This window comes from Lutra lutra, chromosome 1 (assembly GCF_902655055.1).
Source record: "Lutra lutra chromosome 1, mLutLut1.2, whole genome shotgun sequence".
Taxonomy (NCBI): domain Eukaryota; kingdom Metazoa; phylum Chordata; class Mammalia; order Carnivora; family Mustelidae; genus Lutra; species Lutra lutra.
The window spans coordinates 204,969,590-204,984,290 of NC_062278.1; the positions used below are offsets into that span (position 1 = coordinate 204,969,590).

Below are 14,701 nucleotides of genomic sequence, written 5' to 3' on the forward strand. Positions count from 1 at the left end.
TTCGTTATTGGGATGTGTCAGTCTGGTAGATACTACCAAGTGAGCAGGTTAAAAAGACAAGAAATGAAGCCATGTGTGTTTTAGTCTGTATAAAATGGGCAGATTGGAATGTTCTTTCAAATTGACCTTTTCCATTAAATTTTTAAGTTCTCCAGGGGGTGCCTGGCTGACTCAGTCAGTAAAGCATGTAGTTCTTGGTCCATGGGTTGTGAGTTTGAGCCCCACATTAGGTGTAGGGATTTCTTAAAAATAAAATCTTTTTTTTTTTTTTTAAGATTTTATTTATTTATTTGACAGAGAGAGATCACAAGCTGGCAGAGAGGTGAGGAAGCAGGCTCTCTGCTGAGCAGAGAGCCCGATGTGGGGCTTGATCCCAGGACCCTGGGATCATGACCTGAGCTGAAGGTGGAAGCTTAACCCACTGAGCCACCCAGGCACCACTTAAAAATAAAATCTTAAAAAACTTTTTAAGTTCTCCATTGAATTCATTATTGGTTAATATTTTTAGCTTCCTCTGATTCATTGGTTCTCAAAGGATTTTGTGGACTTGTACAGACAGAATCAGTGAAGAACCGCCTAGGGGCCTAGTGAAAGAAAAAAACAATGGGAATGGGGAAGCCCTGGCTTCTGCTTGAAGCTCCACTGACTACAGTCAGCTCTAAACTTGGAGCACAGCAAAGTGTTTTTATATTTTGTAGTCTAAACTGTTTAAAATAAAAAAGGTGTTTTTATCATAGAATATTTCATGTATTTTCACAAGGATACAGAAGAATAGAATATCTGTTGAGGAGCCTTTATCAACATTTTCTAAGTTTTATAGCACTTTTCCTACTTCAGGCTATTGGTGTTTTGTTTTGTTTTTTAAAGGTTTTATTTATTTATGACAGAGATACCTAGAGAGGGAACACAGGCGTGGGGGAGCTGGAGAGGGAGAAGAAGGCTCCCCATTGAGCAGGGAGTCCCATTCGGGGCTCAGTCCCAGGAGACTGGGATCATGACCTGAGCTGAAGGCAGACGCTTAATGACTGAGCCATCCAGGTGCCCCTGTTTTGTTTTATTTTATTTTATTTTTTTTAAAGATTTTATTTATTTATTTGACAGAGAGAGATCACAAGTAGGCAGAGAGGCAGGCAGAGAGAGAGGGAAGCAGGCTCCCCGCAGAGAACCTGATGCGGGGCTCGATCCCAGGACCCCGAGACCATGACCTGAGCCTAAGGCAGAGGCTTTAACCCACTGAGCCACCCAGGGGCCCCTGTTTTGTTTTATTTTAATGAAATCTTGAATGAACTTTGAGACTTTATCGCAGATGCATTTCCAAGCTTTTATTCCATTCTTTCTTTTTTAATTTTAATTTAATTAATTTATTGAGTGGGCTCCATGCCCAGTGTGGGGTCCAACACCAGGCTGAACTCACGACCCTGAGATCATGACCTGAGCTGAGATCAAGAGTTGGACACTTGGAGCGCCTGGGTGGCTAAGTGGGTTAAGTGTCTTCTTGGGCTCAGGGTCCTAGGATCGAGCCCAGCATCAGACTCTCCACACCTGGCGGGGAGCCTGCTTGCCCTCTCTCTTTGCCTGCCTCTCTGCCTACTTGTGATCTCTGTCAAATAAATGGGTGAAATCTTAAAAAAAAAAAAAAGTTGAACACTTAACTGACTGAACCACCCAGGTACTCCTTATTCCATTCTTTCTGAGAACTGAATATCCATCTTATTTTTGCTTTTTTGGAATAAATTTATAGTCGGAGTAGGGTTTCTTGTAGTGATTTATCTTAACATGGTATTCTAGAAATACAGGATTTGCTTGGAGCAGAATGGTTATGATCTTTGGAACCTTGATTTAAAAAAAAATAATGTCCTAAGTTTAATTCGGTATGAAATGCTGTATTCTAAAAGTAAGCTATTGATTTATTAGAATTATACTCCCTTCACTAAATGCTTGTCAAAAATAGAGGACACAAGACTTTAATTTCCCTATCTTATATAGTGCAAAGTCTGAAGATACTCTGAAATTAATAAGCCTACAAATACAGATTTAAAGCTATGAAACTGATCATGGAAAAAATAAAAATGTGATTGGCAGGGGTTAGTGAGAGGAAGATAATTTAAATGCCCTAAACTTACCTTTCCTGAAGGACAGATCAGTGTTTAAAATTGGTAGATCAAGAAAGCATACTTACATATTATTTTGTGGGTGTTTTGTTTTTTTTTTTAAGGCAGTTAACATGTTTGTTAGCTTGATTGTGGTGATCATTTCTTAATGCATAGTTATATCAACTTACAGATTGTAACCGTTAAATACATACAATTAAAAAAACAGTTGCTTTGCATTAAATGACACATTAAAAGACAGATGAGGGCGCCTGGGTGGCTCAGTGGGTTAAGCCGCTGCCTTCGGCTCAGGTCATGATCTCGGAGTCCTGGGATCGAGTCCCGCATCGGGCTCTCTGCTCAGCAGGGAGCCTGCTTCCTCCTGTCTCTCTGCCTGCCTCTCTGCCTGCTTGTGATCTCTCTCTGTCAAATAAATAAATAAAATCTTAAAAAAAAAAAATAAAAAAAATAAAAGACAGATGAATGCACATATATTTGATATAGTGTCCTTTTATAAGATACACAGAGAACTTTTACAAATCAAGTAGCAAAATGCAGAAAACTTTATAAATTGGTAAAAGACTTAGAATGACATTTTAAAAAACAGGATTTCAAAATTATCAATAGACACAACTTCGGATGCCAGGGTGGCTCAGTCCTTAAGGGGCTACCTTCAGCTCAGGTCATGATCCTGGAATCCTGGTATCCAGTCCTGCTTTGAGCTCCTTGCTCAGCAGGAAGCCTGCTTCTCCCTCTCCCACTTCCCACTTCCCCCTGCTTGTGTTCCTTCTCTCACTGTGTCTCTCTCTGTCAAATAAATAAATAAAATCTTAAAAAAAAAATGTATTCAACTTCATTAGTCATCAAAGAAAAGTAAGTTTAAACCCTGAATATGGCACCTACCGTGCTCTGTTAATGAAAAATCAGACATTAATATTAAGTGCTGTTGAGAATGTATAACAGCTATATGTGAATAAATTATTTTTCTGTACTATTTGAATATTTTTTCTTAAAAAATAAATGTGTTACTTTTACTTCCCCCCAAACCAGCAAAACAAACCAGAAAACTAGATGTAACTCTACCCTGAAAACTTGTTTCTAGAAAAAGAATTTGGTGCAGTTCTCCTTTATATTTAATATCAGACTTCATATGAGTCTTAAGCCTCCTGATTACTGGAATTTGGAATGAAGGGAAATAAGTCACTAGGAAGATTTAGGACCTGCCTTTACCAAACAATGCTTGTATGAAGGTTTTCTGATTCTGTAAACTTACAACTTTTGGGGGTATTTATGTTCGTTTGTATTTATTTTCCCCCAGATTTGAGACAAAAAAAGGTTTTGCTACATGGTTCTTCATACTTTTTAAAAAATTGCTTTGGGGGGTGCCTGGGTGGCTCAGTGGGTTAAGCCTCTGCCTTTGGCTCAGGTCATGATATAAGTCCTGGGATCGAGTCCTGGGATTGAGGGGAGCCTGCTTCCCCCCACTCCTGTCTGCCTGCCTCTCAGCCTCCTTGTGATCTCTGTCAAATAAATACATAAAATCTTTTAAAAAAAAAAAATTGCTTTGACATAGTAGCTATGACTCCAATACAGACAGTCTTCAGAATTCAAGCAGTCTCTCACTATTTTATGGGAATGCAGCTAATTGTTGAAGAAAATAAATTTGGAGAAATGTAAGTTTCAGTTGACCTCTGCCATTCTTTTATGATGGAGGTAGACTACTGAAATACGTAACAGCATAGCATAGAAACAGTTAATTTCTGTTCATATATCTCTCCTTTGTCCCTTTTTGAGCTAGAAGGGTAAGTGTGATTAGGTATTTAGAGTCACATGCTGGGAATTTTGTAATGTTCTTGGGTCTATATTATGAGAGCTGCCTTCTTCAGAAGGAAATTCCGGTCATGATGCTCTTATCAGAGGGGAGGTTTGACACATTCTGTACCAGTGTGGTGAGTGTTTGTGGGTCACCTACACTGGAATGTCCTTCTCTGAATAGGTAAGAAAAGGATGAGGTGCTTGTCCTTTGTGGTGGTCTTCTCATTTGTGCCATGACATCACTGAGAGCTGAATTTTGAAGTCTCATAGACTTCGAAAGACCTCCTAATTTTCAACTCTGAGAGAAGATATCTGAATGCAGCTGTAGCAGAGAGAAGAGAGAACTGAGCAAGGGAGATTGTCAGAAGAGAAGTGAGAAAGGGATAAACGAGTTAAATTTCAGATTAGAGGCTGTCAGCAAAGGCTTTAACCTTGCCCTCACCTGACCTGCACTTGCTGTTCTCTGCACTTTATTGTGCTTGGAGTTTCCTGAGAAATAGAGTCTCTCCGGAGAGTAGTGGCCTAGGATTTAACTTTAGGCAGGGCAAGGTATATGTGTTGTTCATGTGTGTGTGTGTTGTTCTTTATTTATGGAAAAGTATATTTAGAATATATGCATCATTAAAAGAATTACTGTTGGGTCTCTTCTCTTTGAAAGCACCCAAATATAATTCGTGTAGTATATTTAGTGTCCCACAGAAATGTTGCCAGTGTTAATAACTTAGTAGCAGTTAAGAATTACATGTTTTCTTTGGTCTAACACTTGTCCCAGATACATAGGTTCTTTTCCCAAGATATATACTAACTATTTACCAAGAAAAAGGGTAACATTTATGGTTGTAAGTTAGAGATGTTACAGGGACAAAGAGCCATAATCCTTCCTTTCTACATTCAATTGCAAATGCAACATACATGTATATGTATACATATATGTACCTACTGTGTGTCAGCCAGAGAGTATTGGGACACAGTCTTGTCTGCCAGGAGTTTAGAGTCAAGTGAAAGAGATGAGATGATTACCCATATGCCTTTTATCTGTAACATAAGGCAGAACACCTGGGCAGTGAAAGAGGCTGGCATTTTTAGCCTTGATGCCCTTCTAGCCTTTCCTTGATGGCCCAGGGAAACAAATCACTTTTTCATTTGCAATTGACAGAGAGCCCTTTTTGGCAAAAAGGTTGACATCGTCAGTGTGACCCTTCTGTCCTGCTGCTGCTTTTGTTCTGGAGGTGATTCTGATCCAGAGAGGAGGGAACAGTATGAAAGTAGCAGTGGTAAGGCCCTCAGCAGTCCATAGATCGATTGCATGGTTGTCCCCCAGGTAATTGAAAATTACTATCTACCCCTGCAGATTCATTCTTAGGGTAAATACCCCAATGAAGAATGTGACAAATTGATCTCTGAATCTTAGTAGTGACCTAGTAATTTAAAGCGCTATTCAGTTCCCTCCCCTAGCTAATTTTAATAATACCAGCTAGTACTTATATGGTGCTATCTATGTTGGATTTTCTTCCAAGGACTTTACTTGTGAAGTGTGTTTAATCTTTATGTTAATTCTGTATGGTAGATACTGTTTGTCCCCATTTTATATACAAACTAAGGTTAAATAACTTGTCCAGGGTTTCAGAGCTAAGGAGAGATCAAGCTGGGATTTGGACCCTGGCAGGCTGGCTCCAAAATCCGTGCTTTTGACCAGTAAGCTGTGCTGTAAAAGAATGTGAGCAATATACGGCAAATGGATTTTTGGTGTTTCTGGTGTCAGATGAAATATAAGTATATACTCCCTTTCTCTAGGGTCTTGCTACAGCTAGATGGTATATGTATTCTTCACTCTAGGACATCGTTGGCTGCAGAAATTGAAAATGTCAGTAGGAATCCCTGCTCCTAACTTCCTTGGTTGTCCTCTCTGTGATGGTCACAGAGTAATTTTGCATGTGACTTTTGTTGTCCAGTGCTTGGCTCTGCAGAGAAGATGGCATTGGCCTAGAGCGGGGTGGAGAGTGTGTTTTCAGCCTGTTTGATTCAGTACTGCGACGCATGCCTTTGATTTTTGTTTTCACTGTGATAGTTTGATTTAAGAAATGTTTATGGAAACAATTTCTAGATGCTGTTAACTAAAAAAAGAACAAGGTGGTATAATAACTCTATTTTGGATTCTAGATGTACACAGCTACCCTGAATATTCCACGCTGATGCAAGCATGATTGCTCTGCATTTCAGAATATGAAAACAAGAGCATAATTTTGACTTCTGACCATTTATTTTATTTCTAGGAACCCTAAGGACTCTGCAATATGAATAATTCCCTGGAAAACACCATTTCCTTTGAAGAGTACATCCGAGTGAAGGCGCGGTCTGTCCCGCAACACAGGATGAAGGAATTTCTGGACTCACTAGCCTCTAAAGGGCCGGAAGCCCTTCAGGAGTTCCAGCAGACAGCTACCACTACCATGGTGTACCAACAGGGTGGGAACTGCATTTACACAGACAGCACCGAAGTGGCTGGGTCTTTGCTTGAACTTGCCTGTCCAGTCACCACCAGTGTTCAGCCACAAACCCAACAAGAACAGCAGATTCAGGTTCAACAACCACAGCAGGTTCAGGTAAAAGGGAGATGTTGAGGTGCATCCTGTTTAATAGATTTTATTTGCCATCCGGTTTTGGTTAGTAGGAACATCACATCACAAATGTCCAAGGTTATTTTTACTAAGGGGAGTACGGTTTTTTAAAACACATTTAACACAAAGGCTTTCATAGCTAGTATAGACTAAAAGTATTTGCAACTATCATAAACTAAAAGATTGCAAATACTTGCCATTTGCTTTGGAGAATTGAACAGTATGGGAATTAGTGGTCTTCTGGGACTGGCTTTGGATGTGATATAGCTGTGTATTACAGAAGGTTCTCTTTTTTCTGTGTCACCCTGAACAGATCAAGAGCAGAGGAGGGGTTCATCTTACCTCATTATTTAAAGCGTGACATTTGGAAGTTGTTTTAAAAGGATATAATATATTTTAGTGATCTTCATTTAGTTTTATTGTTCCCTGACTTAGGTCCCTTGTAGATTTCTAGGTCTGCATTTACTATTTGTAATCCTCAGGAAATAATGCTAATTGTAATGAGCTTACAGAAAGAGAAGAAACTTCATACATTTGCTGAGAAGGTAAAAGTGCCTCTTTAGGGCTTCCTCATCTGAGGCTAACAGTATGCTCCATTTACAAATGCTGCTTTCTTGCCCCTGTCTATTGTGATTCTATTTCATTTTGTCCTCAATGTTTTTTACACCAAGAGAATTGGAAAGGGTAGAACTTGATGGAGGGGCAAGGACTGTAGAGAGGTATGTTTGATGAGATAGAAAGACTGTGGCCTCTTTGCTCCTTAGGAATGCAGGCAGGTATATTGGAAGGATCTGGGTCCTGGAGTTGCATTCCTGGGTTTAAATCTGGCTTGACCTCCTATTTGTTGACATGATTTAAATCTTTTTAGCCCTAGATTTTTCATCTGTTAAATAGGGATAATACTATTTAGTGATACTGAATGAGATAAACAAGAAAACATCTGGCACGTGGAGAAATGCAGTATTGTTTTTTCGTTTTGGGTTTTGTTTTGTTTTTCTGGTTTTTTGGGTTTTTCTTGTATTTTAAGATTTTATTTATTTATTCAACAGAGAGAGAGTGTGCACAAGCAGGGGGAGCTGCAGGCAGAGGGAGAGGGAGCCACTGGCCTCCTGCTGAGCAAGGAGTTGGGTGCGGGGTTTGATCCCAGAACGCTGGGATCATGACCTGAGCTGAAAGCAGACTCTTAACGACTAAGCCACCCAGGCACCCCTGTTTTTTCCACTCTTTGTAAGGAAGGAGGTATATAGGAAAGGTAGACTGATTTTTTGGTTCAAGAAATTATTCTGCTGTTACTTACACCGTGGACTTCATTTTTCATAAGGTTAAAATGGTTTGGGGTATGGGCGTCTGACTAGTCTGTAGAGCATGCGATGTGACTCTTGATCTTGGGGTCTTGAGTTCAAGCCCATGCTGGGTGTAGAGCTCACTTTAAAAAAATAAAAGGGAAAAAAATTGCTTGGGACTTGAGTCTAAATGTTGTCTAAGACTTTATGTTTAAGATGGCGAATTGAGGTCACCTGTTGACGACATCATCTTTCCTTAAAACCCCTGTAGCTAAAAGAAGGAACGAAAATATAATAATAAATCCATGAGATACAAGCACTGAGCATGGAGCTTGCTTAAGATCTCTTTCTGTCCCTCTGCTGCTCTCACCACTTGAGCGCTCTCTCCCTTAAAAATAAAAACAAAGGGGCGCCCGGGTGGTTCAGTGGGTTAAGCCTCTGCCTTCAGTTCGGATCATGATCTCAGGGTCCTGGGATCGAGCCCCCACATCCGGCCTTCTGCTCAGCAAGGAGCCTGCTTACCCTCCTCTCTCTCTGCCTGCCTCTCTGCCTACTTGTGATCGGTCTGTCAAATAAATAAAAATCTTAAAAAATTAAAAAACTTTTTTTTAAAAAGATTTTTATTTATTATTTGAGAGAGAGAGAGAATGAGAGAGAGAGAGCAAGAGAGGAGGGAGGTCAGCAGGAGAAGCAGACTCCCTGTCAAGCAGGGAGCCCAATGTTGGACTCGATCCCAGGACTCTAGGATCATGACCTGAGCCGAAGGCAGTCACTTAACTGACTGAGCCACCCAGGCACCCAAAGCAAAAAACTCTTATGGCAAATCTATTTTCATTAATAACTGGCTTACGCCAGAGGGATTTAATTTTTCTAAAATTTTCTAAAATATTTCTAAAAGTTGTCTTTGTAGATTTAATTTAAATAAAGATTAAATTGATATTGTTACTTAAAAAATTGATACTGTTAATCTAAAGTTACCAAAATCACAAGCTAGACAGTATTAATAAAAATATGACTGAAAATACAACTTTATATAAGATTTTGAAAAAAAAATTTTTTCTGAGTGACATCAGACTCAAATATATGCCTTGCAGTTATAAAATTACTATGCAGGGGTGCCTGGGTGGCTGAGTTGGTTAAGTGTCCAACTCTTGATTTCAGGTCAGATCTTGATCTCGGGGTTGTGAGTTCAAGCTCAGCTTGAACACCCAGCTCCGTGCCCATTTAAAAGAAAAAAACCCGGAGTTACTATACACACATGTTGGTTTCTTGGTCTCCTTTATTGGTCTGTCTATACTTAGTTTAAAAGGATAATTTTTTAAATTAAAAATAGCGCATGAGGCATAGGGGAGGTAAGTCCTGTATTAGCAGATACTGTTTGCACCCAAGCTGCTCTGACTGGAGCCTGTGCTTCTGCATAGTGCTGCTGATACACGAAGAACTCCGAGAAAGTAGAAAAAATAACCTAGTAAAAAAATGAACAAAGGATATAGTAGTTTGTGAAAGAAGAAATACATGTGATCATATGCATATCAGAAGATGTTTCATACTACTGGTAATTATGGAGGTATAAATTTTGAAAGTGAAATATATTTCATTTATTAGATAGGAAAACATTTATAAAGATTTTATCCAGGACAGCAAGGGTATGGAGAGGATAAATTAGTGTAACTCAGTCAGTTAAGCGTCTGCCTTAGGCGTAGATCATGATCCTAGGGTCCTGGAATTGAGCCCTGCGTCTGGCTCCCTGCTCAGGGGGGAGGCTGCTTCTCCCTCTCCCTCTGCTGCTTTTGCTCTCTCCATTGCTCACTCTTTCTCTCAAATGAATAAATCTTTTTTTCAACAATGCAAAAAAAAAATTAGTGTAATTTCTTGGAAGTGGTTTTGGCAATACTTATCAAATGCTTAAGTTGTGCATACCTTTGACCTTGCATTTGTGTTCACAGGTATATATGTATATGGGGATATTCACTGCTGCACTCATTATAGTAGTAACACTAGAAACAAGTTGCTCAGTAAGGGAAATGGCAAATAATGGCACTGGTACAATTGTAGCGTATTGTCCTATGTAGCCAGAAGAACGAGGTAGATCTATATGTTTTGACAAGTAGGATGTATAGCAGATTGCTGAGGGTCAAAACCAGTTTATTTTTTATTTTATTTTTTTTAAAGATTTATTTATTTATTTGACAGAGAGAGATCACAAGTAGACAGAGAGGCAGGCAGAGACAGAGAGAGAGGGAAGCAGGCTCCCCGCTATGCAGAGAGCCCGATGCGGGGCTCGATCCCAGGACCCTGAGATCACGACCCGAGCCGAAGGCAGCGGCTCAACCCACTGAGCCACCCAGGCGCCCCTCAAAACCAGTTTAATATCACTTTTTTAACATGCAAAATGCAGTAGTTCTTGAACAATAGTAATAAAGTTCAAAACAGTAATTGGGCTTGGGAGTGGGGTGCTAAGGAGAAGAGCTCAATTTTTATTTGTTTATTTATTTATTTATTTATTTTTAAAAAGATTTTATTTATTTATTTGTCAGAGAGAGAGGAGCTAGAGCGAGCACAGGCAGACAGAGTGGCAGGCAGAGGCAGAGGGAGAAGCAGGCTCCCCGCCAAGCAAGGAGCCCGATGTGGGACTCGATCTCAGGACGCCGGGACCATGACCTGAGCCAAAGGCAGCTGCTTAACCAACTGAGCCACCCAGGCGTCCCTATTTGTTTATTTATTTTTAACTGGGCTCCATGCTGGGCTTGAATTTTTTTTAAATTTATCTTTTTAAAAAATTTTTATTAACATATAATGTATTATTAGCCCCAGGGGTATAGGTCTGTGAATTGCTAGGTTTATATACTTCCCAGCACTCACCATAACACATACCCTCCTCCCCAATGTCCATAACCCAACCACCCTCTCCCTACCTCCCCAGCCCCAGTAATCCTCAGTTTGTTTTGTGAGATTAAGAGTCTCTTATGGTATGTCTCCCTCCCAATCCCATCTTATTTCATTTTTTCCTTCCCTACCCAGCAAATCCCCCACATTGCCTCTCAAATTCTACATATCAGGGAGATCATATAATAATTGTCTTTTCTCTGATTGACTTACTTTGCTCAGCATGATACCCTCTAGTTCCATCCATGTCATTGCAAATGGCAAGATTTCATTTCTTTTGATGACTGCATAGTATTCCATTGTATATATGGACCACATCTTCTTTATCCATTCATCTGTTGATGGACATCTAGGTTCTTTCCATAGTTTGGCTATTGTGGTTATTGCTGCTATAAATAAACATTTGGGTACACGTGCCCCTTGGGATCACTACATTTGTGTTTTTAGGGTAAATACCCAGTAGTGTGATTGCTGGGTCATAGGGTAGCTCTACTTTCAACTTTTTGAGGAACCTCCGTGCTGCTTTCCAGAGTGGTCACTCCAGCTTGCATTCCCACCAACAGTGTAGGAGGGTCCCCTTTCTCCGCATCCTCACCATCATCTGTCGTTTCCTGACTTAATTTTAGCCATTCTGACTGGTGTGAGGTGGTATCTCATTGTGGTTTTGATTTTTATTTTTTGTATTTCCCTGATGCCGAGTGACGTAGAGCACTTTCACATGTGTCTGTTGGCCATCTGGATGTCTTCTTTGCAGAAATGTCTGTTCATGTCCTCTGCCCATTTCTTGATTGGATTATTTGTTCTTTGGGTATTGAGTTTGGTAAGTTCTTCATAGATTTTGGATACTAGCCCTTTATCTGATGTGTCATTTGCAAATATCTTCTCTCATTCTGTCAGTTGTCTTTTGGTTTTGTTGACGGTTTCCTTTGTTGTGCAAAAGCTTTTGATCTTGATGAAGTCCCAGTAGTTCATTTTTGCCCTTGCTTCCCTTGCCTTTGGTGATGTTTCTAGGAAGAAGTTGCTGCAGCGAAGGTGGAAGAGGTTGCTGCCTGTGTTCTCCTCAAGGATTTTGATGGATTCCTTTCTCACATTGAGGTCCTTCATCCATTTTGGGTCTATTTTTGTGTGTGGTGTAAGGAAATGGTCCAGTTTCATTCTTCTGCATGTGACTGTCCCATTTTCCCAACACCATTTGTTGAAGAGACTGTCTTTTTTCCATTGGACATTCTTTCCTGCTTTGTCGAAGATTAGTTGACCATAGAGTTGAGGGTCTATTTCTGGGCTTTCTGTTCTGTTCCATTGATCTATGTGTCTGTTTTTGTGCCAGTACCATACTGTCTTGATGATGACAGATTTGTAATAGAGCTTGAAGTCTAGAATTGTGATGCCACCAACTTTGGCTTTCTTTTTCAACATTCCTCTAGCTATTTGAGGTCTTTTCTGGTTCCATATAAATTTTAGGATTATTTGTTCCATTTCTTTGAAAAAAATTGATGGTATTTTGATAGTGATTGCATTAAATGTATAGATTGCTTTAGGTAGCATAAACATTTTAACAATATTTGTTCTTCCAATCCATGACCATGGAATGTTTTTTCATTTCTTTGTTTCTTACTCAATTTCTTTCATGTGTACTTTATAGTTTTCTGAGTACAGATTCTTTTCCTCTTTGGTTAGGTTTACTCCTAGGTGTCATGGTTTTGGGTGCAATTGTAAATGGGATCGACTCCTTAATTTCTCTTTCTTCCATCTTGTTGGTGTATAGAAATGCAACTGATTTCTGTGCATTGATTTTATATCCTGACACTTTACTGAATTTCTGTACAAGTTCTAGCAGATTTGGAGTTGAGTCTTTTGGGTTTTCCACATAAAGTATCATATCATCTGCAGAGAGTGATAGTTTGACTTCTTTGCCAGTGTGGATGCCTTAATTTCTTTTTGTTGTCTGATGGCTGAGGTTAGGACTTCTAGTACTGTGTTGAATAGCAGTGGTGATAACGGACATCCCTGCCATGTTCTAGACCTTAGCGGAAAAGCTGTTTTTCTCCATTGAGAATGATATTTGCTGTGGGTTTTCCATAGATGGTTTTGATGATATTGAGTGGGCTTGAATTTTTAAGTAAACACAAGGGGCGCCTGAATGACTCAGCCAGGTGAGCATCTGACTCTTGGTTTCGGCTCAGGTTGTTGTCTCTGGTTTGTGGGATCAAGCTGTGCATTGGGCTCCCTGGTTAGTATGTGCTAAGCTCATGTGCTCTTTCTCTAAAAATAAATAAATCTTAAAAAAAAAACAACAAACTAATTTTGCAATGAAAGAAAAGTGCTGTTTGGGAATATTTTGCTTTGAACTTGTAGGTATAGGGCAGTGTTTTTGTTTTAAGATTTTATTTATTTGAGAAAGAGAGAGGCCACGAGAGAGGGAATCCAAGCAGGAAGTGGGAGAGGGAGAAGCAGGCCGCCCACTGAGCAGGGAGCCTGATGCAGGGCTTGATCCCAGAACCCTGGGATCTTCACCTGAGGTAAAGGCAGACGCTTAACGATTGAGCCACCCAGACGTCCCAGGACAATGATTCTTAATCTTTTCTTCCCTTTCCCAGACATCTTATGTCTCTATGGATAAACCCCTTTGCTCTAGATGCTAGACCGAAAACTCCCTGATTTGTGGAGTATAACATTATACCTGGAAGGAGAGAGATGGTTACATAAGAAAAATCTTACCATATAGTGATGAATGCAGAGGAGTGAAACAAAAGCAGGTGGGGGGATCAGGATAAGCCCCAGTGTGCTCTTAACATTGAGTTAAGACCAAAGTGTTGGCAGATGAACCTTGGTGGTTATCTGAGGAAAGAGCGTTCCACATCAGAAAGCCCTGCAGTGAGAGCCTGTTTATTTTTAAAAAATGTTAGAAAGACTGGGGCGCCTAGGTAGCTCAGTTAGTTAAATGCCTGACTCTTGATTTCAGCTCAGGTCTTGAACTCAGGGTCATGAGTTCAAGCCCCATGTTGGGCTTCACACTGGGTGTGGAGTGTACTTTAAAAAAAGGGCAAAAAGGGGCGCCTGGGTGGCTCAGTGGGTTAAGCCACTGCCTTCGGCTCGGGTCATGATCTCAGAGTCCTGGGATCGAGCCCCACATCGGGCTCTCTGCTTGGCGGGGAGCCTGCTTCCTCCTCTCTCTCTGCCTGCCTCTCTGCCTGCTTGTGATCTCTCTGTCAAATAAATAAATAAAATCTTTAAAAAAAAAAAAAAAGGGCAAAAAGGTGGGGCTAACTAGAGTGCATTGAATGACTGGATGAGGCTAGAGGGGTGACATATGTACGTACTGTCATATACATGTAAACAGACCTGCCTTCTCAATTCACATGTTTGTTTGTTTGTTTGTTTGTTTGTTTTAAAGATTTTATTTATTTGACAGAGAGAGATCACAAGTAGGCAGAGAGGCAAGCAGAGAGAGAGAGGAGGAAGCAGGCTCCCTGCCGAGCAGAGAGCCCGTTGTGGGACTCGATCCCAGAACCCTGAGATCATGACCCGAGCCGAAGGCAGAGGCTTAACCCACTGAGCCACCCAGGCGCCCCTCAATTCACATGGTTAAAAGACTCTTTGCCCCATGGTATAGTTGACTCTTGAACAATGTGGAGTTAGGGGTGTTGGCTCCCTGCAGAGTTGCAAATCTTCATGTAATTTTTTAAAAGATTTTTATTTATTTGTCAGAGAGAGAGAGTGCACAAGCAGGGTTTGCTGCAGGCAAAGGGAGAAGCAGGCTCCCTGTTCAGCAGGGAGCCTGATGCAGGACTTGATTCCAGGACCCTGGGATCATGACCTGAGCTAAGGGCAGCCACTTAACCGACTAAGCCACCATCGTCCCTCTTCGTGTAATTTTTGACTCCCCAAAAACTTAATGGTCTACTGTTGACTGGAAGTCTTACTGACAACATTAGCAGTCAATTAACAAATACTTTGTATGTTACATGTATTATATACTGTGTTCTCATAATCTAGACGAAAGAAAATA

At 40.4% G+C, this 14,701-nt stretch overlaps 1 protein-coding gene across 5 annotated transcripts in view; it reads left to right on the forward strand.

Moving 5' to 3' along the window:
* QRICH1 (glutamine rich 1) overlaps positions 1 to 14,701 on the forward strand; it is a 49,246-nt gene that overhangs the window by 6,034 nt on the left and 28,511 nt on the right. For all 5 annotated transcript variants that reach the window (XM_047694368.1, XM_047694365.1, XM_047694358.1 and 2 more), the window contains one exon: positions 6,179 to 6,508. In XM_047694368.1, the coding sequence (XP_047550324.1) occupies positions 6,200 to 6,508 (309 nt within the window). In that variant the 5' untranslated portion in view covers positions 6,179 to 6,199. The remainder of the gene's footprint in view (positions 1 to 6,178; positions 6,509 to 14,701) is intronic.